This window comes from Panthera leo, chromosome A1 (assembly GCF_018350215.1).
Source record: "Panthera leo isolate Ple1 chromosome A1, P.leo_Ple1_pat1.1, whole genome shotgun sequence".
Lineage (NCBI taxonomy): Eukaryota > Metazoa > Chordata > Mammalia > Carnivora > Felidae > Panthera > Panthera leo.
In genome coordinates, this window is record NC_056679.1 from 97,453,438 (window position 1) to 97,480,639 (window position 27,202).

The 27,202-nt window shown below is 41.0% G+C and overlaps 1 protein-coding gene across 3 annotated transcripts in view; it reads right to left on the reverse strand.

The window, feature by feature from the left end:
- DTWD2 (DTW domain containing 2) overlaps positions 1 to 10,098 on the reverse strand; it is a 379,651-nt gene extending 369,553 nt beyond the window's left edge. For all 3 annotated transcript variants that reach the window (XR_006200970.1, XR_006200967.1, XM_042933575.1), the window contains exon 1: positions 9,833 to 10,098. Coding sequence is in view for 1 of the 3 variants with exons in the window: in XM_042933575.1 (XP_042789509.1) it covers positions 9,833 to 10,050 (218 nt within the window). In the remaining 2 variants the exon portion in view is untranslated. The remainder of the gene's footprint in view (positions 1 to 9,832) is intronic.
- Between the last annotated feature and the right edge of the window lie 17,104 nt (positions 10,099 to 27,202).

Sequence of the window (27,202 nt, forward strand, 5' to 3'; positions counted from 1 at the left end):
GTCGGCTCAGGTCATGATCTCGCAGTTTGTGAGTTCGAGCCCCGCGTCAAGCTCTGTGCTGACGCTTCAGATTCTGTGTCTCCCCCCTCCCCTGCTCATGCTCTGTCTCTCAATAATAAATAAACGTTAAAATTTTTTTAAAAAAATAGTTAAAATGATAAGTATTATACATGTACATTTTAGCACAATTTAAAAAAAAAAAAGTAGCCTGCCAGGTAACACGTCTACATAGGCAAAGAGTCAGGTATTTCTCCAAGAGGTTAACCCCTCTCGCCCTTTGCAAAGTCCAGAGACTCATTCTATAGCTTCATTTTTTTCCCCCACGGAACTCTGGAAGACTTCTACTTACTTCATTTCACTGCTATCTTTTTTCCCACAGCCTTCTCATGAGGCTTCCAGTAGAGAAAGCCAAAAAAAAAAAAAAAGAGAGAGAGAGAGAGGAGAGAGACAGAGAGAAGCAAGCAAATAAGTGAACAGGGGAAAACAAAATAAATTCCTAATCAGTAATATCTTCGAATTTGCCTTTCTGACTGAAAAATGAGGACCTACTGACAAATAAGAAACTGACCTTAGGCAGGTAAAGGATTCAAGAAATAAAAGCTCAATCTTAAAAAAGACAGTAATTAAAAAGCTCTCATTCCAAAATAACTAAAAACAGCCAGGGAACAGGAAAAGAATCTACAGATTCAAAGACCACGAAGAAACAGCTCACTGGAAATATTTATTATATGCAGCAGGAAAACAAGAGTAGTCATACTGCTCGCTTCAATATAATCTTTTACTATATGGTGTAGGAATAAAAGTATGAAAGCCCCTCACTAGTCACCTGACCCTGAGAGTCTATAAAAAGGAATAACTTTAAATCAAAGTTGTCTTATGTATTAAATTAAAATGCACAGGTAAAGCACTTTGTAACCTGTGAACCCTTTTTAAATGATACCAAATTTTCAACTAGACTACTTCTGAATATTTTTTCTCACTATATAAGCACGAACAGGATGATGAATTATTAATTTTGGGCAAATGTACTTTAAAAATTAATGTGCTTTGATGTTCTTTGAAGAAAACTTCTATCCATCAGAGGGTAATGATATAATTCTTATTTTTCTTGGGGAAAATAAATCAAACATTTAGAAAGCTCTAACGTGGTTTTTAAAATTGGTCACTCCTCTTTGGAGACTTAATTAAGATTAAGAAAAAAAATTCCCTCTTAACATATATCATCTTTGCTCAACTTTGAACATATGATTAGTTTGCACAGTAATTTGTGAATCAGTTAGCTTTCCACATATATTACAAATGAACTACTTCAAAGAATAAACATATTTTCTATACCAATAGGAAAGAACAAATTAACTTCATACTTTTCTCTTAGGAATATGATACTTTTGATATGAACAAAGAATTAAATTTTGAAATTATCTAATTTTTTACTCTAAAAATCATCATCAAGAATCTAGTTGATTTTAGGGACTCCTGGGTGGCTCAGTTGGTTAAGCGTCTAACTTCGGCTCAGGTTATGATCTCACAGCTCGTGAGTTCAAGCCCCACGTCGGGCTCTGTGCTGACAGCTCAGAGACTGGAGCCTGCTTCGGACTCTGTGTATGTGTGTGTCTCTCTCTCTCTGTCCCTCCCCCATTCATACTCTGTCCCTCTCTGTCTGTCTCTGTCTTTGTCTCTCTCTCTCTCAAGAATAAACATTAAAGGACTCCTGGGTGGCTTAGTTGATTAGGCGACCGACTTCGGCTCAGGTCATGATCTCACAGTCCATGAGTTCAAGCCCCGCGTCGGGCTCTGTGCTGACAGCTCAGAGCCTGGAGCCTACTTGAGATTCTGTGTCTCCCCCTGTCTCTACCCCTCCCCCGCTCACACTCTGTGTCTCTCTGTCTCTCAATAATAAATAAACATTAAAAATTTTTTTAATTAAAAAAAAAAACATTTAAAAAAATTTTTTTAATCTAGTTGATTTTAAATTTACCAAAATAGTTTGTTTTCTAAACCTAAGTGCTGATACCAATTCAATACTCTTAGTATATTCTAAAATAATTCCCTTAGGAATCACCATTTTTCACTTGTACCTACCAAACTTGCAGTCTGATTCACCCCACTGCTTAAGCAGACCAGTCACAATAGTGTACATGAGACCCAGAATCAAAAAGCAAATCCCTACTAGTTAATAAAATAAATCAAGCAGTAATAGCTAAGGAGCTATGGTGCCCTGGACAGATCTCGCCCAACCCGAGGTCATGACCAATACTCAGCTCAACCAATACTGCTCAGAAAGGTACTCCCTGAACTGCTAGATCTTTGTATTCTCAAGGAAGCCAGAAATCTGGATTTTTGAGATAAACCATCTTGATTTTTAACTGTTAGAACTAATTTAAAAGCTGGTAAAATACCAATTCGAAGCAAAACATCTGTTGGCTGCCAATGTGTGGTTCTTGCATTCTTCTTAAACACCTGCAGTCTCCCCTCCATCCCTCTCTCATGATTTTATCCCCACCACTTTTTTTCTCCAGAATATCCAAACCTAAAGAATAAGGAAAGGTTAAAAATTTCAATAAAGGAGCTAGATGTTGTTAAAAGGTATAAACTTGGAACTAGAAGATGAAGTTCTACAAATCAAATACACAGTATAGTGATTAGAGTCAACAGTAATGTACGATATGCAGATCTCCCTCAACTTACAACAGGGTTACATTCTCATAAACACATCAAAGCTGAAAATAACCTGAGTCAAAATGCATTTAATACACCCAACCTACCAAATACCATAGCTTAGCCAGGCCAACCTTAAATGTGCTCAGAACACTTATCTACTGTTGGGCAAAATCATCTAACAAAGACTATTTTTAGTAATGTTGAATATCTCACATAATTTATGGATTACTGTACTGAAAGCAAAAGACAGATGGCTATATGGGCACAGAATGGTTGCAAATGCATTGGTTGTTACTCTCATGACCACACAGCTGATTGGGAGCTACAGCTCCCTGCTGCCATCCAGCATCATGAGAATATCGTACCACATATCGTCAGACCAGGAAAAAGTAAAAATTAAGAATTCAAAGTACAGATTCTACTAAATGCGTATTGCTCCCAGACCATTGACAAGTTGAAAAATCCTATGTTGAACCATCATAAGTCAGGGACTATACTTCAAATTTTCTGAGACTAGATCTTAAATCTTCTTTTTTCTCACCAGAAAAAAAAGATATAATAATTATGTAATCAAAGCTAACACTACCAGTGCTAATCATACTGCATTATATAAATGTATCAAATCTTACATAATGTTATGTCAATAATATCTCAATTTTAAAAAAAGGAGTTAGAGAATACTAAAGCACAGGCATCTTTTTACTAAGCTTGAAGTAAAAATACTTCAGTTTAAAGTTTTTTTAATGTTTTTATTCATTTTTGAGAGAGACAGAGACAGACAGAGCACAAGTGGGGGAGGGGCAGAGAGACAGGGAGACAGAATCAGAGGCAGGCTCCAGGCTCTGAGCTGTCAGCACAGAGTCCAACACGGGGCTCAAACTCAACTGCCAGATCATGACCTGAGCCAAAGTCGGATGCTTAACCCACTGAGCCACCCAGGCACCTCTGAACATACTTCAATTTAAAAAATAAGAAAATCAGGGATGCCTGGCTGGCTTTGTCCATAGTGCATGAGACTTTAGTCCTCAGGGCCATGAGTTTAAGCCTCACATTGGGTGTGAAGCCTACTCTAAAGATAAATAAATAAGGGGCACCTGGGTGGCTCAGTCAGTTAAGCATCTGACTCCTGGTTTCAGATCAGGTCATGATCTCCCAGATTCATTAGATCGAGCCCCATGTGAGGTTCTGTGATGACAGCAAGGAGCTTGCTTGTCTCTTTCCCTCTCTCTCTGCTTCTCCCCCACTGACATTTAAAAATAAATAAATAAATAATAAATAAATAAATAAATAAATAAATAATATGAAAATCTTGCAGCCTTGGTGGCTCCACTTCAACTAGTGACTACACCTACTCTACCAACAAAATCATAAGGCTTCTTCAGCAAACAAAGAGCCAGGTCAAGTGCTGGCTGAGCTCAGGAGCCAGATGGACTGGAGCAGAGACTGAATTCTGTTACCTAATTATTACTCCTTTCTCATCATTTATCTTTAAATTTTACTGAATTATAAATAACCTACAGTGTTATACTGGCTTCAGGACTACAACATAATGATTCGACAATTCTATGCATTACTAAGGGCTCACCATGAGAAGTGTAGTCATATCTGTCACCGTGCAATGTTATTAAAATGTTATTGACTATATATTTCAATATATGCTGCACTTTTCAACTCTATGACTTATTTATTTTATAACTGCAAGTCTGCACCTCTTAATCCCCTTCACCTATTTCACCACCACCCACCCCTCACCTCCCCTCTGGCAACCACCAGTTTATTTTCCATATTTATGAGTCTGGGGGGTTTTTTGTTTGTCTCTTTGTCCATTTAGTTTTTTTTAGATTCCACATATAAGTGAAATCAGATGATATTTGTGTTTTTCTGTCTGACTTATTTCACCCTCTAGGTCCATGCATGTAGTTGCAAATGACAAGATCTCTCTTTTTTTGGCGGAGAAATATTCCATTTTACATATGTACAAAAAATATATCACGTTATAATATTACAAATAATACACACACACACACACACACACACATATATGTATACACACATAACATATCCTTCATCTATCTATTTATAGATAGAACCTTGGGTTGTTTCCATATATTGGCTATTAAAAATAAAGCTGCAAAACACACAGGGGTGCATGTATCTTTTCAAATTAGTGTTTTCATTTCCTTTGGGTAAACACCCAGTAGTGGAATTAATGGATCATATGGTAGTTCTATTTTCAACTTTTTGAGGAACCTCCATCCTGTTTTCTACAGTGGTTTCACCAATTTACATTGCCACCAGCATGCACAAGAGTCCCCTTTTCTCGACATCCTCATCAATAATTGTTATTTCTTGAATTTTTGATTCTAGCTATTCTGTTGGGTGTAAAGTGATATCTCATTGCGGTTTTTGATTCATATTTCCCCGATGATGGGTGATGTTGATCATCTTGTCATGTGTCTGTTGGCCAACTGTATGTCTTCTGTGGAAAAATATGTGTTTAGGTTCTCTGCCCATTTTTAATCCAATTATTTATTTTTTTGGTGTTGTACCTTCTCGTTATTTAAAAGCTAACAATATCACCAACTCTAGAATGCTGTTATGAGAAATAAATAAAATATTGCATGTAAAATACCTAGGCCGGATAGGTAACCTTCATGTGGTCAGTGCTCAAAAAATGTGTGCTAGGGGCACCTGGGTAGCTCAGTCTGTTAAGCATCTGACTCTTGATTTTGGCTCAGGTCATGATCTCACAGTCCTGTGGAGCCTGCTTAATATTCTCTTTCCCTCTGCCCCTCTACCCTGCTCATGCACACATATGGGCACTAAATAAATAAATACATACATACATACATACATACTAAATATACTGGTGTGGTATATTATAATCGTTATAATTTTTTTACTTTTGGGGGAAGAAAGCACTGGAGAAAGAAAAATTTCTGCCTCAGGGCCTGTGTCACTCTGTGTGCATGCCCTTGCCACTGTTTCCCTCCCTCAGACAAATTAAAAAATACTGCATATTTTGACATTATTCCATTATTCTTAGGACCAATGACTTGCAAGTGGTTTCTAAGTCTTATCCTCAGACCCATGGCCTTATCTATAGAAGATGTATAAGTATAATTAAGATGCCTAGCATCTTTACTAGAATGAGGCCTTAACTCTTCCCAGTCAAGACTTTTACCATCATATCACCAACCAGTTTGCATTTTTTTAATAAAATAGAATATAAATTATTACAGCTAAAAGCCACCTAATGAAGTTGAACTTGTGACAATCATCTAAATATAAAAATACTCCAGGGGCACCTGGGTGGCTCAGTCGGTTAAACGTCCAACTTCGGCTCAGGTCATGATTTCACAGCTGGTGTGTGCGAGCCCCACGTCAGGCTCTATGCTGACAACCTGGAGCCTGGAGCCTGGAGCCTGCTTCGGATTCTGTCTCCCTTTCTCTCTGTCCCTCTGCCACTTGCACTCTGTCTCTCTCTCCCTCTTAAATATAAATAAACATTTAAAAAATTAAAAAATAAAAAATACTCCAGTGCTTGGTTTGTTGGTTCCTAGTACATTCAGCACAATTTTTCTTAACCTCCCTAACTGCTTACCTGGTCCTTCCGAGAGCAACCACCGCTAATCTCTACAGGTTTGCCTCTTTCCACTCCCTCCTTTCCACCAAGCTGTCCAAATACACTATTCTCTATACACTGTACTCCTGTACATCCTGTTCCCTCAAGAGGAACACACTCTTAATATGTATCCAGCAATAACAAATTAGTTTGGGATCTTTGAAAGAATATCCCATTCATGTTTCAGAGAACTTGTATTTCCAACTAGCAAGATTCTGCTGTGAAGTTAAAATGAGTTTGTACTTTCTGAATAAAACCAATTTTTGGAACTCCAAGACTATGACAATTACAGTAATACGTTTAGAGAAATGAATACTGCTTAAAGTAAATGGCCAAATAATTGTGACTTGCTGATCACTCAAATCTAAGAATGCATTTTGGTTTTAAGAACTATTATAAGCATAAATGTAGGTAAGTTCATCCAGGAAACTAGTATAACCCTAACAGCTTAATGAAATAAAATATAAAGAGCCATCAATTAGCTTATATTCTACTGATAACACCTAAATATTCTCCAGACTTCTAGAATGATAATCTAACCAATTAAAATTAGTTGAACAGGGCATTGGGTGGCTCAGTCAGTTAAGTGTCTGACTTTGGCTCAGGTCGTGATCTCGCAGTTTGTGAGTTCAAGCACCGCATCAGAGTCTGTGCTGACAGGTCAGATCCTGGAGCCTGCTTCGGATTCTGTGTCTCCCTCTCTCTCTGCCCCTCCCCCTCCTGTGCTCATGTTCTCTCTGTCGCTCTCAAAACAACAAACATTTTAAAAAATGTAAAAAAATAATAATAAAATTAGTTAAACCAATTAAAATAAAATGCATACTGTGCCAAAGGGGAGAAGAACTTTTAAAAGGTACAAAATTTCAGTAGGAGAAGCAAAGTGCACAAATGTTGGAATGAATCATAATCCTAAAATATTAACTAAATGTAACTGGAAATAAACTAAAATCAAAGTCATTCTTATCTTCTAAAAGGCAGATTACGTTAGGGTGTAGGGATGGATGAAAAGGCAGAGCAAAGAAAATTTTAGGACAGTAAAAATACTCTATAGTATACTATAATAGTGGATACATATTATTATGAACTTCTCCAAAATCAAAATATGTACAACTCCAAGAGTGGACCCCAATGTAAAACTATGCACATTGAATTATGATGATGTTCATCCATTTTAACAAATGTACTGCTCTGGCAGGGGATGCTGCTAATGAGGGAAGATACCAGGGTGGAGGCAGAAGATAGGTCTCTACTCCTTCCACTCAATTTTGTTGTGAATCTAAGACTTCCCTAAAAAATAAAATCTATTACGTGGAGCAGGGAGTGGACTGGAAAAACTATAAATCTTTGCTAAATGTAGGAGACTAATTTTCTTAAAAAAAAAAAAAACTATAACATTTATAATCAGCAGTTCTAAATAGAGCAAAAACTAGATGATAAAGCTAGCATGATAATTTAGCCTTGGGTTTATATTTGTAATACTTGTCTTTTAGCATCCTAGTGACCCCTTTGCAGCACTGTTAAGTGTTATCTCCTAACACCTTTAGGGAGCTTGTTTAAATAAATTGTATTCATATACCCCTTCCAATCAAACATGCAGTCCCTTCTAGACACAAATTATTCATCCTCCTCAAAAGTCTATATTGAATGTCTTACTGTCGATAGTACATTTAGGAGATAAACAGATCCCTACACTCAAGATCCCTTCCTCTGGGGTCTTATAACCCAATCCTGGGAAAAGCCCAAAATGTCCACCATAAGATACTCCAAGCAATCAAGTAGTAAAGACATGAAACCAGTCTGGCCTTCTGTTCTCCTTCTTTGAATTCTTTTCTCTTCCCTGGATTCTTCTCATCTTTCAAATTTTAGTATAAATGCTATTTCCTCAGAAGTATTTCCCGATACCATCCTATTTTATGTCACAGCATCCCATTCCTTCGCTTCATTGTTTGTTTGCTTTTGCTTTTCTGTTCCATAATTACATATTTGGTTGCTGGTTTCTTATCTGTATCCAATAACAGACTGAACAACCCATGAGGGCACAGAATGCACCATATTACCAAGAATCTGCAAAGCATTCCATCAACACTGGTTAAATGAATGCATAGGTCTGGAGCTCAGGACAAAGGTCTGAGCTAGAAGTATTTGGGTATCGATCTTACCATGAAAACTGGTAAGATCACCTGCAGAAAATGTGTGGGGTTATAAGATAAGAGAATCTAGAAGCCCAACATTTAGATTTTCAGAACAGGCAAAGACGACGAGGGCAGACAAAGCAGATAAACCACAGGGAAACCAAAGAAATAGTGTTTCAAGAAGTCGGCATTCAACTCCAGAATGCCACCAAGAGATCTAGTATAAAAGTGAAGAGAAAAAGATACAGTGGATTTCATTTGAGGGAGATTACTGGTGACTTTAACGAGAGCCTTGTCAGGGCTGTGCAGGACGTGATGACAAACTGCTGAGCTATTCATTCCCAGGTGAGGAAGCAGAGGCACCATCTAACCGTTAAGATTGTGGAAGGCAACAGAAAGACAGGTGATAGATGGAGACCTTCAGTAACCAAGCGAAAAGATCCTGAACACCCACAAGTTAAAGAGAATCGTGTAGGGGCGCCTGGGTGGCGCAGTCGGTTAAGCCTCCGACTTCAGCCAGGTCACGATCTCGCGGTCCGTGAGTTCGAGCCCCGCGTCGGGCTCTGGGCTGATGGCTCGGAGCCTGGAGCCTGTTTCCGATTCTGTGTCTCCCTCTCTCTCTGCCCCTCCCCCGTTCATGCTCTGTCTCTCTCTGTCCCAAAAATAAATAAAAAACATTGAAAAAAAAAATTTAAAAAAAAAAAAAAAAGAGAATCGTGTATCTGAACAGCATGAAACGCAAACAAGCAGGGAAAGCAATCCTGAAGGACACCACCACAATGAGGTATCACTGAAACAACTGGGCATACTGTGAGCATTCAGGGCTAGTTATCGTTACCTGTTTAATAAATTGTCTCTTCATTAGCCTGTAAGTGCCCCAATCAGGGCAGAGACCATGTCTGTGTTCTCCGTGCCTGAATTCCCCAGATCTAGCACAGTGCCTGGCACACAACAGGTGCTCAATAAATGAATTCAGAATTCAGAAAAAACAATCTTAACTATTCTCCTAGCCACCTTGACTGTCTCCTCTAATTACTTTTGCTTTTTTTACCGTGAGATGACTATGTCACTCGAGCAGGAAAGTGTTCATTAATGTAAGCATTACTGTCATTACCTCTTACTTCCCGTATCATACTCTTGTTTGTCAACAGAACTCTCATTCCATGACACGTTCAGTGTCTTGCAGGAAGTGAGGCTAAACGCTCATGAACCTGAGTAAACGGCTTCTTACTACAGGGCAATTTCACAGAGTGATTCCAAGGTCACCAGCGGACACACGCGCGGAGATGCCAGAGGCAGCGCTCCCCTGGGTGGAGCCTGAGTAGCCGCCTTCCCGGCAGGGGGCGCTGCAGCCTCCCCCGAAAGCCGCCGCCGGCCACGGTCCCCGCCCCCCCCCCCCCCGCTCTGCGGTCACCTGCAGCGGCTGCACTCGGGCCTCCGCTCGGCGGGCTCCACCGGCAGCTCCCACAGCGCGTCCGCACAGGCGTCGTCCGCCTCCGCGCCCAGAAAAGCCGCCGCGGGCGCTGTGTTGCCCTCCGGACCCTCCTCGTCGTCCGGCGTCTGAGACCTCGAGGGCCCACGCGGCCACGCGACGGGGTCCCCGGGTGTTCGCGCCTGTTTCTGCGGCTCCATGGCAGGCGCTCAGATCCGGTTGTCACATTGAGTTCTCGCTGCCGCCGGGGGGCGCCACACTCTGGAGAAACCGCCTCGCGCCGCACGGCGTCACGCACGCAGGCCACGTACGGGGGGCGGGTCTCTGAAGCCCAGGCACGAGGTCCCGCCCCTCAGAGAAATCGTGCCGAACCTATTGGTCAGTGCTCAGTGAGCTCTTAGACCAGGAAGGGGAGTGTGGGTTGTCTTAGGAAGCAGGTGGGAATTAGGTACGCCTTTCCAGGAAAAAGGAAATCCCTTCGCAAACACCTAAGACTGCAAACCCATAATCACTCCTTTAAAAGTGAAAATTAAATAGAATTCTGCATTTCCCACCTTAGGATGGCAGTTTGGGAATTAAACTAGTTGAGTGCACACCACACTTGATACACACTGGATGTACTTGATAGCGAAAGGCCAAAAAAGGAGAGGTTGTGCCGACTGACGGTTGGTTTCTCCGCTGGTCCGTTTCATCCAAATTCTTGCTCTAGAAAGGCAGGGCTCTGTGTCCTGTACATCTTGGTATTCCTCCTCGGCATCAAGCATACTATTTTGCACTAGACACCAAATGTTCAATGAGGCTTTTAAGTTATCTGGGGCCCCTAAAATAGGAAACAGAGGGCTGAGATTTTCTGGATGAGGGGGGAAAAAACCATAGAATGATAACTACCTTGCCCAAGTTATTTACAGCTTCTGAATAACAGCAATGTAGCCTGCAGTTTGTTAAAAGCAAAAATGAAGTCCACCATAGAATGAAAGCAGAAGTACTACTTGCCCAAAATGGGTGCTGATTTATTAAAATTTTATGTGACTTCTACCAGTATTCAACGTTTAAACAAAAAATTAGGGGCACCTGGGTGGCTCAGTCAGTTAAGCGTGGGACTTTGGCTCAGGTCATGATCTCACAGTTAGTGGGTTCTGGCCTGCCTCCGGCTCTGTGTCACAGCTCAGAGCCTGGAGCCTGCTTCAGATTCTGTGTCTGCCTCTCTCTCTGCCCCTTTCCCGCTTGCACTGTCTCTTTCTGTGTCTCTGTTTCTGTCTCTCTGTCTCTCTCTCTGTGTCTCAAAAACTAAACATTAAAAAAAAAATTAAAAATTAAACTTAGTTTTCATCAGTTCTTCAAGTTTTGCAATCACAATTATTTGATTCTAGAGCTATGAAGGAATTAAATATAAAACAAAGTAGATTTACCACTAACAGTAATAGAGGAGTATTGTGTATTTCTTAGGGTGTTTATTTCAGTATGAGGTTTTCAGTCATCTTAAAACCAAGCTGATGAATGGAATACAGGGCTATTATTTTTAATTATTCTGCATTCTTTCCCCCTGGAAACAGTACCTCTCATCTCTTTTTGGAGTACTCTAAGAAAGAGAAAAAAGCTGACAGACTCACCCGGTGATGGATGTAGGAAGGGAGAAAGAACTGACACTTAATGCCATCCGAAATTGTGAGATAATGAAAACCCAGAGACTGTAGAAAGAGAGGTGAATCAGAAAATAATGAAATATTGGCTGCAGATTTAGGTTGGAAAACCAATTCTTTAACTGCCAAAACTAAATTCTTGTGTGACAACCTTTAGACAACTTTTCTCTGGTTTCAAGATGTGAAATGTTCTCTTAAGTCATTTAAAATTCCTCCCAGCTGTGAGATATGTGAGGGCAAATCAGTCCTGACAAGCCTACTTATATTTGGCTTTCCTTTTAACCCAATCAGATGTCTGGCTTTACCTTTCAAAGTAACCAAAATCCAGTCATTTACCTCTTGTATTACTTCTGCCCTGGTTCAAGCCCCCATCATCTCTTGCTTAGAATATTGTCATAGGTACATAAATGGTCTCTTGCTCCACCCTTGCTTCTCTATAAATCTGTTCTCCCAGAGGTTAACCAGAATCAAAGAAAACTCCCATGCAGCAGGGATGCAGCCACAGTTAGGAGAAAAGAGTCATTCAGCCCTCTGGAAAGCAAGAAATTCGCCCAATATTCAAGTTCGTTAACCCTGGCCTTGAGAAGCCCAAGGATATGTATCACCTACCCAGCAGCTGCTACTTTATGTGAGGTTGCCCTCCTGGAATAGACTCATGTCACAATGAAGACCATCAGTGACCCAATATCTGGGAAATGCCTAGACACCAAGAAGGAGCACGAAAGTTCCTTTAAACAACACTATCAATTTATGAGTGCAGGAATGTTGCAAGATAATCTATTAAAATGCTAATTTGTTTTGTTTATCTCCCAAATCCTAGTAGGTAACCTGTCTTCTTTGCCTCAGGAGAGTGTGAATGGTAAAAACTGATTAGAGACATCACAATATCAGGCCACTGTGTGGGTATATGTCTGTGTGCATGTATGTGTATGTGTGTGTTAGGGTGCCGATGGGTAAGTGCCCTTGGGTAAAAGCAAAAACTCCTATGGGAAAGATTTGTCCTAACTGGGAGTGGGACAGAAAGCAACCAAAGTCACATCCCCACTCCCACCATGTTCCCCAGAGATGATTTAACATCCAAATAGGACAAATGAGGGAATGATTTCATGTGCCTCCATAGAGGGGATGAACCGATTCCAGCCTTGTAAAGATCCTAATACTACCACCAGAATCCATGGGACCAGATAGTCAAAGACAATGGCATCTGACTGTGGCAAATGATGACAGACAGTTCCAGGAGCCTCCCTGAGGTTTCAACACCTGGTTAGATCCTTGAGACCCTGAATGTCACTGGTAAGGAAAATGTCCTCAATAATGTCTGGGATTGAACACCCTGTCAGCTCAGCAGAATGAAGATTCAAAATTGGATAAACTTTGATTTAAATGAAATAAAGATACAACATTTCCCGCTGTATTCACTTTCTATCGATGTTGTAAGAAAATTATCACAAATTTTGTGGCTTAAAACAACACACATGTATTATCTTATACTTGTGTGTTAGAAATCTGCCATAGATGTCATAGAGCTAAAATCTAAGTGGTGGCAGGCTGCATTCCTTTGGAAGCCCTAAAGAAGAATCCCTTTCTTTGCTCATCATTCAGGTTCTTGGCAGAATTCAGTTCCTTGTGGTTGTCATTTTCTTCCTGGCTATCAGCTGAGGGCTATTCCCAGCTTCTAGAGGTCACTGATGTCCTTTGACTTGTAGAAGCAAACTGTTACCTTTACTAAATCTCTTAGGGTTCTTTTTGGCCCTAGAATGAAATTGACATAAAACAGATTAACAGGAGAAAAGTGTAAGGGTTAAATTGTAGTGTAGGGCTAACCTGTAGCCTTAGGAAATAACAGATTAAGAGATAACAGCCTTGTCTTATCAATCAAGGGAACAAAAGTTCAAGGAACTTTTGGATTAGTGTTTGATTGGATTGGGGCAAGAGCATGTCTGAACTGTTTCCATCCCCATCTGGGAACTGTTTCTTTGCTCTGTTCCCAGGTGATGATAAGACGATGTGGTCGGCTATAAAAACTCTGTACCCCGGCTGTTCGGGACCGCACTCTGGTCAAGAGTGTCGGTCCCGATCGGTTGGCCTTGCCTCTCATTGCAATAAATTTTGTCGTGACTGTCACTGGTGCCCGTAGCATTCTGTTTCAGGAGTCGTGTGGATGCAACAGAAAGCACACAGATTTATTTAATGGAAGTTTTTCATGACCTGGGAGCCTTCATAAGGGATGAGGATCCAAAGAAGTTCTGAAACCAATTTGCTTTTATGTTAGGTTGAACAAAGAGGGGCAATGGTGGAAAATTGACTCAACTATGTGGGCAGACTAAGGCAAGATCAGAATTATTTTAACAAGATCTGTTTGTACAGAATTCTCTTCATCTAAACTTCCTGCCCTTGATGATTAGAATGTGTTTACTTTCTGGTGTAGAAAGGACATAGTTCACATAGGAATTTCATCTTTAAAGAAAGAAAAGTCAGTGTTTTTCTCGTATTTGCTGTCTTTCAAGTGCCTTTCACTCAAAATAGTCCATATGCCAAAGTTCAGTATGTTTTGGGGTGGCATGTACTGAATTTCTAAGACTGTAATGGCATGTTGTCGCTGTTCTAATTCAAATCTCTCCAGCTCTTTCTTCCGTAGCGTTAAAAAGAAAACCACAGGCCCAAATGGTGTCACTGAAGCCAGGTCAACCAAACTGGGGTGTAATACCTAACAGTATTACATTGCTGTTATAGCCTCCCCCAGAAATGTAGTCCTACCTGGTCAGTCAGGAATTTTCTGATCTGCACCAATGAAGTAACCTGTCCACCCATCCACATAAAAGAACCCATTTGTCCCCAAATGAAGATGACGTCCCCTGAAATAATCCTTTTTTCTGTTTATGATTTCCTGATCCTGCCGTTAAGAACCTTTCCTTCTCTGCAGCCCTTTAGAGTTCCACTCGACTTGCTACATGGGGTGCTGAGTGATCCATGAATCAATCAATAAAGACAATTATATCTTCAAATTTACTCAGTACATTTTTGTTATTTAACAGACGCAGCAGCAGACTTGGAGTCTGAGGTGAACTTTGGACGGCATTCAGGGAAACAAGAGACAGGCATGATGCCTGTGAACCTTTGAGTTCACTGTCTTTCTTGCTATTTCTAAGGGCCCTTGGTAAGTCCCTCTTGGTCCCTCTTGACTGGAGTTTCACTCTGTGTTTGAGCTCCTGGTTGGTTTTCCAGTGCAGCATCCGTTACTGGGTCAGCTTAGGCTAACAGGAGGCTATCCTAGAACACCAGTCCTGACCACCTGGTTCAGCCTGCAGTTCCACATTGGAATCCCTTCCCCAGTTCCAATCGACTGTCCCGATTTACTGGGGTTTGCTGGTTTACCCCTCTCCCCATTTCCAGTCAGTAGTGTCCATTAGTGGAGTCTGCTGGTATAGTCCTTGCTGGAAATTGCTAGTGGTGTGCTCTGTGCCTTCTCTCAGACAGTCCCCAGTAAGTTCTAAGCCCCAGCCCTTGTTTCTGTCCTCAGATTCCAGGGTGGGAAGGGCCAGTAGCAGCTATACCTCTCTGTTGGTATGGAAAGCAGTCCACATTCTTGAGGTCTGCTGGTTCAATGCTTTCCCCAGTCCCTAGTTCTTTGGTTATGTCACCAGCTAGACCCCAAGACCTGACCTTTACTGCCCACCTGCTCGTACTCACCCACCTTTGCCCCACATTCTTCCTTAAGCTCTTCTTTCCAGCTTATCCCTTAACTCAGGCATATGGAAAGCAAAACAGTCCCTCCAGCAATAGTGACTGCCCTGACAGGACTTGCAGCAGACCCAGACGACCCTGACCAATCTGAGATTGACCCCCTGACTCCCACCTGCACAGGTGGACTGTGGAGTGACCTCTAGAATAACCTATGACTGGGGTGCCAGGGTGGCTCAGTCGGTTGAGCATCTGACTTTGGCTCAGGTCATGATCTCACAGTTTATGAGTTCAAGCCCCACTTTGGGATTTGACTGGAACCTACTTCATATCCTGTGTCTCCCTCTCTCTCTGCTCCTCCCCTGCTCACTCTCTCTCTCTCTCTCTCTCAAAAATACATAAATATTTTTTTTAAAATGTTAAATGGCCTATCACTACCTTTCCCTCATTATAATACTAAAATCTCCATCCAAGAAGGAACACAAACCTCATTTATACAACATACAATGTGTGTATAGGCATGTTTTCTTAAATTTTTTTTAAGTTTATTTATTTATTTTGAGAGAGACAGAGTCAGCACAAGTGGGGGAGGGGCAGAGAGAGAGAGGAGACAGAATCCCAAGCAGGCTCTGCGCTGTTGGCTTAGAACCTGATGTGGGGCTCAAACTCACAAAATCGTGAGATCAATGACCTGAGCCAAAACCAAGAGCCAGACACTTAACCGACTGAGCCACCCCAACACCCCAATAGGCATGTTTTCTTAAGGTGCATGCATGACCTTATGCCACGTTCACACAGGATGACAAGGCTTCCTTATCTAGATATTCATCCTAACCCCAAATAAAAGGAAACCATTCACCCTTGCTCTGAGAGTCATGGCTTTGGAAGCCATTCCCTGTGATCTCCTTATTTGCTGCTCATAAAGTTTTCTTTGTGCCACAACTCAACCTGACACACTTTGTGACTCACGAAGGAGAAAATTCACGTTGGTTCCTTGGTTCAGTTACAGTTACTGCTGGCATCCACAGCTCCATTTCCTTTGTACTATTGGTTTCTGTTAATGTGCACATGAGATAAAGGCTTAGCCAACAGAAAAGTAATAAATAATAGTAGAATGGGATCCTTAAAATCAAAAGAATTGAGCCCTCCACCTTCTGGCACACCTGCTTATTTTATATCTAAGAACTATGGTCCCAGGAGCTATAAAAAATCTACAAGCTCATTTTGTGTCCTAAAGACTTTGGCTTGGTAACCATCAAGTTGAAGGGGGCATCCAAAAAAGGCTAGACAGATGTGTGAGCTGCACCCTATTTGCAGCTAGCTATGGCTGAAAAGAAATACGCGTTAACTCCATTGACACCTAGGATCCTACCAAACGGCTGTGAGCCCTCAGAGGAATTACAGCCTAGAAATACAATGGCCTTTATGGGGAATGTTCCAATTAGGTATGATAATTTAAGAAGTACACTTGGGCACCTGGGTGGCTCAGTTGCTAAGCATCTGACTTCAGCACAGGTCACGATCTCAAGGTTCGTGAGTTCAAGTCCCACAGTGGGTGAGCTCCAGCCCTGCTTTGGGTGAGCTCATGCCCCATTTTGGGTGAGCACGAGCCCCGCTTCTCTCTCCCTCTCCCTCTCTCTCTCTCTCTGTTTCTGCCCCTTACGGGACTCTCTCTCGCACTCGCTGCCCCTCACTCACTTGCACCATTTCTCAAAAAAAAAAAAAAAAAGTGCGCTTGAAAACAAGGGTTCCCAAATTAAACAGAATAGGATACCTCTTTTAAATGACAAGCACAAGCCTCCAAAAGGTTTCACAGTTCCAAAACAGTGTCATTGAAAGATTCATTGCAAAAGGCTAATGAAAAATTGAAGATGTAAGAGGTACCTAAACCAAGATTGTAAGACTGGCTAACTCCTAGTGCTCCCCTCTTTCCTCCTTTAAGTACTTATTCTACTAATCCTCTGTCTGAATTGTTTTTCTACTCTGAAAAGACTACACAACCACAGGGTACCTTGGTGACTCAGTTGGTTGAGCATCCAACTTTGGCTCAGGGCATGATTTCGTGTTTCATGAGTGAGTTCAAGCCCGGCATCAGGCTCTATGCTGACAGCTCAGAGCCCGGAGCCTGCTTCTGATTCTGTGTCTCCCTTTCTCTCTTTCTGCCCTTCCCCCACTAGTGCTCTGTCTCTCTGTCTCTCTCTCTTTCTCTCTCAAAAATAAATAAAAACATTAAAACAAAAAAGACTACACAACCATAAACAAAAGCCTACCGAGTTAATGACCTTGTAGATACCCTCATATCTACCTTCAAAGGAGGGCTCCCATATGGACCCCTCCCAGAGTTCACGAGACTGAGGGATTTTCTGGTAAACTGCTATGTTGCTCCTTTAAACAGCTGAAGGGAAACTCTGGTAGATTCCAGAGTCTATTGAGAGGATCCTGGAAAATCTGGCAAAAGGCAGCAAAGGGTGAAAACTCATACCAGACCCAGTTCCTCTGATTGTCTGTCTGTAGTCCAGTCGAAAGAGGAAAATAAAATTTCAAGTTGTCTCTTCCTGTCCAAATCCAGACCCATCGGTTATTGATCTTTTTTCTCCCAGGGATAGCTATTGTCTTATTTTACATAAATGGGCTTGGCTTTTTGCCTGCTTGGGACATGTCAGTTATTGGTTCTTTCTTTCAGCTATCCATGGAATTGACTCTGGATCTTGGGAAAATAGTATCCTTTGCATCCACTTTGGGGACCCCTCTTACATGCGAGGGGAGTTATTCAGTACTGTCAGAAATATTTAAAATTAGAACTTTGTACCCAGAGAGAAGGCAGAAAATTGAAGATAATGTACTTGGATAGATGGACCAACTTACAACCCAACTTTCTGAGGAATTGAGAATAACTGTCTTTTTCTTACAAATCTTTAGCAAAGCAAAAGTCAGCTCTGGAGGCAATTCAAAATTAACCTATTCCTTTTTCCAGCTGCAAAAATTCTGTTATCTCCAAGGCTTCCAAATTATTGGCCTTAGGAAAGCCAATCATTCTTGGAGGGATTTGCCTTCTTCCACTGTCCCTTGAAGTTATTAATCTTATCATGCCTTTGAAATGTAAACACAGTCCACAACTACCTGAAACAGAAAAAAAAGGTGAGAGAGGCCTTTAAGTAAGAACTACTAAGGAGCACCTGGGTGGCTCAGTTGGTTAAGCATCCAAACTCTTGATTTCAGCACAGGTGACCTCATGGTTCAAGATGTAGTGCTCTGAGTCCGCTCAATGTGGAAACTGCTTGGGATTCTCTCTCTGCCTTTCTCTCTGCCTCTCCCCCTCTTGCTCTCAAAATAAATAAATAATCTTATAAAAAAACAAAAATAAGAACTAATGAGGAACCATAAGGCAAGCTGAGGGCAAAGCACAAGCTAGCACACCCCACTCCCCAAGGTGGGATATGGGTAATATTCCTCAGGAGCTCTTGGCTGCCCAAGAACAAAGGAAAGGGGGCACCTGGGTGGCTCAGTCGGTTAAGCGTCAGACTTCAGCTCAGGTCATGATCTCAACGTTGTGGGTTGGAGCCCCTCATCAGGCTCTGTGCTGATAGCTCAGAGCCTGGAGTCTGCTTTGGATTTTGTGTCTCCCTCACTCTCTGCCCCTCCCCCGCTAGTGCTCGCACTCTCTCTCTCTCTCTCTCAAAAATAAACATTAAAAAAAATTTTTTTAATAGAACAAAGGAAAGGATAGAAAAGAGATGGTTAAATTGTTAAGAGTCTTCATCAGTTTACAAGTATCTTAGTATAGTTACCAAAAAAAGGGCAGTCTTATCCATAGCCTGAAGTTCAGGAACTGCTCCCTACTGTTTTAACATTAATGCTTTGCTAGAGGGAAAAGCAACCTTAGCTTGACAATAGCTAAGCCTTCAGTAATCTGTAAATATTCTTTAGCATATGAAAATCCCTTTAAGAAACTTCCTCTTGACTTTACCTCCCCAGCTCCATATTATATAACCAGTCACCCTTCATAACCTCAGTGCTGCTCTTTCTGCCCATGGGTCTTATCCCCACACTTTAATAAAAAACACCTTTCTGCACCAAAGACATCTTCAAGAATTCTTTCTTGGCCATCCCCTCCAAACCCCACCATCACCCCAAAACCCCATCAGAACTACCAAACACACTTTTGTGGCCAAACTGTAGCACTATGTCCTTAAGATTAATTCCAGGGAAAAACACAAATCTCCAAAATCTTCTCCACAAATATTAAACAGAAAAAGGTTTAGCCATCTAGACTAAACAATTTTAACTTATTCCATCTCCAGAAAAACTAATTTAAATTCAATTTCTTTTATATCCAGTGAGTTTTGTACCTATCTCATTCAAGACTTTAAATTTAAAACCACAGCTATAAGTTCTGTTTGTCTCTGTATGTTCATGTGTGTCTATACATGTGTAGTAGTGTAACTTACCACAAAGAAAACTATTTGCAGCAAATAAGGAGACCAAGGGGAATGGCTTCCAAAGCCATGACTCCTGGCACAAGAGTGGATGGGTTCCTTTTATTTGGGATTAGGATGAATATTTAGATAGGGAAGCCTTAACATCCTATGTAGGGGCAGGTATAAGGTCACACATGTGCCTTAAGGAAACTTGCCTATACACACATTGTATGTTGTGTATATGAGTCTTGTGTTCCTCCTCAGGTGGGGATTTTAATATTATAATGAGGGAAAGGTAGTGATAGGTCATTCTAGAGATGAGTCCATTGTCCATCTGTGCAGATAGCTGTCAGGGGTTAAGCTCAAACTGGTCTGGGTGGTCTGGGCCAGCTGGAGGTCTTGTCAGGGCAGTCACTATTGCTGGAGGGGTGGTTTTTCTTTCCATATGCCTGAGTTAAGGGATAAGCTGGAAAGAAGAGCTTAAGGAAGAATGTGGGGCAGAGGTGGGTGAGTATGTGCAAGTGGGCACTAAAGGTCAGGTCTTGAGGTCTAACTGGTGACAGTAGATGTGTGAAATTTTTTACCTCTGGATGGTATTACCAAAATTCATTTGTAAAAGAGCTCTGTGTAACTGGTTTAAACAAGTGACTGTATACTTAGTATTCATAAAAATTATCAGAAATAGAATAGACATCAACCCAAATAAGTTTCAGATTCAAGTGATCTGGGAAAATATTCCATATGAAGGCTAGATTAGGTTGGTGGTTTACTTAAAACAGACGTGTCTTTAAAGTTATCAGCGTTAAATATAAAGCAAATAAAAGGCTTAAAGGATCCGTCAACCAAACAAATATTAATTTGGGATAATGGTTGATTTTATCTGACATTTAATAAAATTTCTATAGGTAATCTAAAAGTGATTGTTAAGAACAAGTGAATTACATAAATGTAAGCAAGATCAAAGTTTATAAATGAAATTTTCAGCAATATTTATGTCGACTTAAATACTTTTCCCCAAATCTTTTTGGTAACTTAAAACCTTGGAGTTTGGCTAAGTTAAATTAAATGATGGATCATTGTCATTATATTCACCTGGATCTAGGTTTCCCTGTTCCTGCATGTTGAGCTAAAAGACACAACCAAACCAAAGAATAGGAAAAGTAATGGGTTTTATCAGCTGCAAGAAAAGGAGAACTCCAGGGATATTTCCCAAAGTAGTGTTTCCTGGAACAACAAAACTAGGGAGCTTTTAAGCTAAGGGTACATAAACATTCATGAACGGGCTTGAGCAATGGGGGAAATGGGCATGAAATTGGGGCAAAGGTCATCTTAAGGTGACAGAGTCCAGGTCTTAATGGATGGAAGTCACCTTTACTTGGTCCAGCATCTGGGTACTCCAAGGGGTTTAAATCTTGTAAAGATCACTCAAGAATGTGCTTCATGGAGATCTTTACTTTTAAACCAACAGTGAGAGTATTACCCCTGATTTATCGTCCCTGATATGATTTAGGCTATCTCCTGGCCTACTAATAGCTGTTTGTTCTTACATTTGTTGTTGTTGTTGTTCCCTTAAAATTATTCAGACTGCTGAGGTCCATTCTACAATTGCCACATATCCCAGGAAGTTCTGCAAGAAATGTGCTTTGGGCCAATAGAGCTGGTCAGGCACAGATCACAAGGTATAGGGGAGACTAAAATGACTTTTCTTATGTCCAGAAAGCTGTGTCGTATCTTCCCCCCCCGCCCCAGGGAACCCTAACTCTTTCTGCTTACATTTACATTTCTCGATCATTTCCAAATAAGATAAAATACTGAAACATTCATTACAAAGCATAGGTTTATCTATTTTTGGCTTATTATTAGAGAAACTAAAAGATATTTGGTTGTGTTTGGGATGAGGTTTTGGACTGATGGTGGGGTTCAGAGCTAACAGCCAAGAAAGAGTTCTTGAAGATGTCTTTGGTGCAAAAAAGGTGATTTTATTAAAGCACGGGGACAGGACCCTTGGGCAGAAAGAGCTGCGCTGGGGTTGTGAAAAGTCACTAGTTATGTACTATGGAGTTGGGGAGGTAAAGTCAAGAGGAAGTTTCTTAAAGAGATTTTCATATGCTAAAGAAGACTCACAGATTACTAGAGGCCCAGCTATTGTCAAGCTAAGGTTGTTTTTCCTGTAGCAAAGCATTAATATTAAGACAGTAGGGAGGAGTTCCTGGACTTTAGGCTATTGATAAGATTGGCCTTTTCTTGTAATATCACTAAGGTTTTTGTACACTGTATCAGCTTAAGCATTTGTTTTCTGTCCTTTCCTTTGTTCTTGGGCAGCCAGAGTGCCTGAGGAATGTCACACATATCCCCCCAGGGGTGGGGGGGTGGGGTATGCTGGCTTGTGCCTTATGCTCTCTCATCATTAGTGCTTCATTATTAGAAAAGTGGAAAAGGCATATGCTCTAGAAATTATGGAATATATTCATACATTTGCAAATCTATAGAATGTTGGTATAACAGTTCAAAATTGCTTATAACTTAGTTTTCAGAAGAAACTAAAGTTTCTGAGGGATTAAAAAAATTTCTAAAGTGTGATTAAAGCTATTAAGGTTTGCAGAGAAGGAATCTTTGGAAAGAAACTTTAATACGTGAGTTTATAGGTAAGAAGAGGTGGAGGTTTGAATGATACATATGGTAATGGATCAGAATTGGAGACATCAGTTTATTTATTATTATTTTTTTCATGTTTATTTTTACTTTTGAGACAATGTGAGAGACAGAGTGCAAGCATCGGAGGGGCAGACAGAGGGAGACACAGAATCTGAAGCAGGCTCCAGGCTCTGAGGTGTCAGCCCAGAGCCCAACGCGGGGCTTCAACTCACAAACCTTGAGATTATGACCTGAGCTGCAGTCAGATGCTTAACCGACTGAGCCACTCAGGCACCCCATGGAGATGTCAGTTTAAATTCATGTTTAGCTTAAGATGGATACAGATGATAGATAGAAATATGTATAGACATGTAATGCTCTGTCAGCTGACAGGGTTCAAGAGCCATAGCATGCCCACAGCAATAAACACACCTACACCCACATCTTGCTTTCTAATGTTATTCTAATAAAAGAAACCAGGGATCCTTGGAGAAATGGACAATTCTAGGACTGAAACAGGAAATATACAAAATGAACCTAGAGCATTTTATAGCGCCAGAAAGGAAGGAAGTGATAAAAATAAAAATAATGTTATTTTTAAAAAATGTTTATTTAATTATTTTGGGAAGGAGAGAATGTGTGAGCACAGAAAAGGGCAGAGAGAGAGGAGAGAGAGAATCCCAAGCAGGCTTTGTGCTGACAACGTGGGGCTGGGTCTCACTAACTGAACTGTGAGATCGTGACCCGAGCCTAAATCAAGAGTCGGACGCTTAACTGACTGAGCCACCCTGGTGCCCCCCAAAACTAATTTTAAAACATACACAATAATGGGGATATGTAAAAGGTGATGAGGGAGCATAAGGCAGGCTGAGGGGGAAGTACAAGCTAGCACACACCCGTCCCCAGGTGGAATATGTTTGATATTCCTTGGCGGCTGCCGGCTACTCAAAAACAGAAAGGGACAAAAAACAAAAGGTGAAACTGATTAAGAGTGTCCGCCATTGTACAAGAAAAAGGCAATCCCATTAGTAGCCTAAAGTCCAGGAACTCCCTACTGTCTTAATGTTAATGCCTTGCTAGAGGGAAAAACAACCTTAGCTTGACAATAGCTAGGCCTCCAGTAACCTTGCCTCTTCGCACAGTAACCTTGCCTCTTCGGCACAGAGAATATCTCTTTGGAAGCTTCCCTTTCGACTTCACTTCCCCCCAGCCCCATGGCTATATATAAGGAGCCACTCGTCAAAACCCCAGTGCAGCTCTTTCTGCCCACAGGTTCTGTCCCCACGTTTTAATAAAATCACCTTTTTGCACCAAAGACGTCTTCAAGAATTGTCTCTTGCTTGTCAGCTCCGAACCCCACAAACCCCATCAAAGGGACACAGGAACCAACTGAAAGAGAACCTACTGGCCAAAACCAGAACACTTATATGACTTAGTCATTGTGTAACTGGAAGACTGTACTTCCCATGCCCCTTCACCCATTTTGCCCACCCCCCACCTCCCTCACCTCTGGCAACCATCAACTTGTTCTCTGTATTCATGAATCTGTTTCTGCTTTTTTGGTTTAAGTTTTTAAAAAGCTTAAATTGAGAGGGGACAGATTTAGCAAAATAATTTTTTTCTTATGAGTATATAAGAACAGGAAAGAAAAATTTGGCAGTAAAAGGTAATGAGTGAGTCCTTCCAAATAAAAAACCAATGAAGGGGCACCTGGGTAGCTCAGTAGGTTTAGCATCCAACTCTTGATCTTGGCTCAGGTCATGATCTCATGGTTCATGAGATCGAGCCCCACGACAGTGCAGAGCCTGCAAGCAAGTGGAGATTTAACAAAGAGAGATTTTATGGAAAGGATTATTTCAAGAAAGGGAAGGAAAGACTGCAATAGTAAGAACTCATTACCATAAGATTTGCAAGCTTCTCCAGAGTAAAAAGAATTTGTTTTTTTGGAGGAGGAATAAACAAGGTTAGAAAGGGGTAGTGTGAGGTAGTGAAGTAAGAGTGGGATTGAAAAATTGTTTTTTACTCTGAGGCTAGCCTAATTCTCTGGAGGGGCTGTTAAAGAGGGATTGTATACTGGCTCAGGCTGTGGGTGCCTCAAAGCTCAGGGGCCTGGAGGAAGGAAGGAATCTTAACCGGGTGATTAACAAGCATTTTGTTCCCATTGATCAGTGGGACAAAACGGTTCAGTGAATTGTTTATGAACGGGAATTTGGAGATCTGTATGTGGCCTTGTCATAGATAAACAACAAAAAAAATCGGTTAGTCTTATCTAACGTGTATGGGAAAGGTGCTGCTTTCCACCAAGCCCCTTCTGGAACACAAAAGGGTGGACAATTTCTTAACCTCCGCTCTTTGGCAGGAGCACAGGCTCAGGTAAAATTCAATACTGCCAGTCCCTTCTAGACAAGGCTGTCGTGTTGTACAATTCCAGGCGTCAATTTATTCTGCTCCTTGACAGTAATGCATATGAAACTGTAATAATTAAGGCCACTTAATGGAACAAAATAGATAATTCCTGAACTCATCTAAAACATGATAAAGAATATAACCTCAAAGAGAATATAAACTCAATCAATGGGAAAATCATACATTATTCAAATTATGATGTTGAGAAGACTGGATCTTTGGATAAAAAGCAGGTTAGAGTTGCACATGACATCACAAACTAAAAGATACTTAAAAGGTAGCAAACAAGAGCTGAATTTTAAGGTGACATCATCCTGGGATGTCCAGCTGGCTCAGTCAGTAGACCACATGACTCTTAATCTCAGGGTCTGAGTTCAAGCCCCACTATGGGCATGGAGCCTACTTAAAAATAGATAAATAAACAAACAAATAAACAAATAAATAAATGATATCATCCTGAGGTGCCTGGATGGCTCAGTTGGAAGACCATGTGTCTCTTGATCTCTGGGTAGTGAATTCAAGCCTCACATTGGGTGTAGAGATTACCTAAAACAAGTAAATAAATAAACTTTAAAAAATGGTACCATCCTTAATAACTCAGAGAAAATACAGCTTACCGTTCAGCTGATATTGATATAAGGAAGGTTTTATATATATATATATATATATATATATATATATATATATATGTTTTTATTTATTTATTTTGAGAGAGACAGAGACAGCATGAGTGGTGGAGAAAGAAAGGGGGAGAGAGAATCCCAAGCAGGCTCTGTGCTGCCAGCTCAGAGCCCAGGGCAGAGCCTGAACTCACGGAACTGCAAGATCACGGCCTGAGGCGAAACAAGAGTCAGATACTTAACCGAGTGAGCCACCCAGGCACCCCATAAGGAAGGTCTTTGTAAGCATAAGGGCAGTACCACAAAAGCATATATGATACGTGTTCATATGGTTACATGAACCCGTAAAACATTTGCAAGCCAAAAACGGTTTAATAAAATTTTTGGAAATGTAACAAAATCCACTATTGCCTTCAAACCCATAAAGAAGGGCCATTTGCCTTTAACTTAAATGTAATTACTAACGGGAGGGAAGGAAAGATTTGGAGGGGTTATATCATGAAACCATTGAGTGCAGACCTGGTAATCAGCCAATATGCATAAATACAGCTATATCCTTTATTAAAAAGCTGGTTTATCATATCTGCTGCCCGGAGTCCCACCTTCCCGACTCTTGATCCAGCCCCCAGAGAGGTACATTTGGCACTGCAGGAGGCCTCTGGGACCCACAGCCAGCCTGCTAATTGCATCTATTCTGAATGGACAATCGGGCCCTAGGTGGTACTGATTATTAAATATTTTAATATCACCCTTGAGTGTATAGATATCGTCCCAAAGCATTGTTACTAGCAGTAGGAAGAACCATCTCCCTCCCTCCCCTACTGACCTACAACTGTGTTAAATGAGTTTACCTCAGCCTTTGCCTGAAAGAATGACAGAGAAAATTATTAACTAAAAATGTCTAATATAAGAAGATTAGGATAGCATCCAAGAAAATAATTACCTGTAATGCTAAATAAAGCACTTGTCAATGAGGGTGGAAAATGGAGAGAAAGCAGGAGAAAAGCAAAGTTCAAAGAAGATGGATGGGGAGACCCCACAAAAGACGATGAAGGATAAATCCCCATGTGTCTCTGGGAACAGCCACTACCTGCCCCTCCCACTGCCCCCATCAGGGATTTCCAAAGTTGGCATCTATGGTCTGGGCTTATGGATGTCCTTTCCTATGCTCAACTACCAAAAGGGATAAAGATCTCAACCTTGAAATTCCTTAAGAAACAAACTTCCTCCTGACAGCTTTGGTTCCCAGAGATCATTGGCAATTCCTAGTTTGTGCTCCTAACTAGAAGTCATTTGTCCCCACCCTGACTCTCTTGTTTACATTTTTCTGTTTTGAAATACAGTGTAGAGGGAAATGGGAACTTTTTTCTTAAAAGCATCCTGAAAGTTATCTTTTGCTCTTCATCCTTAAATATACTTGAGGGGAAATGTTGCAAAAGTAATTATTAAGAAACTTCTGGTTTTAAAGTTGAAGTTTTATAATCACTATCTAGTGTCAGAATCCTTAAGTAGAGAGGATACGTTTTGCTCATCAGCTTTCCCCAAAGCAATAACCCTGTATGTGAGCTCCTCTAGTAACCTGCAAGGACCTTGAGCTCAAGATCTGTGCCTTTAATCATCCTTTGCTTGATGTCATGAACCAGGAGCCTCAAAATGGTGCTAGAATTCAGCCTGAGATGAAAATATAGAGGCAGAAACCATCATCACAGAATTGTGCAATTCTGGAACCACTGGCCTCCTCAAAGATAACCTTCTATAACTCACTCATATTATAGCTAAGGGAATAGGACCAGATATTTTAAGTTACCAATGAAAGATCTGGCTGCAAGGCAGTGCTTGATAGAGCCAGGTCCCTGCTTCCTTCCAGGTATTTTCTTAAAAACATCAACTAAATAATTAGGGGAAATCAGACTGTCATAGTGCTATCTATGGACTAATCATTCCAGGATGGAC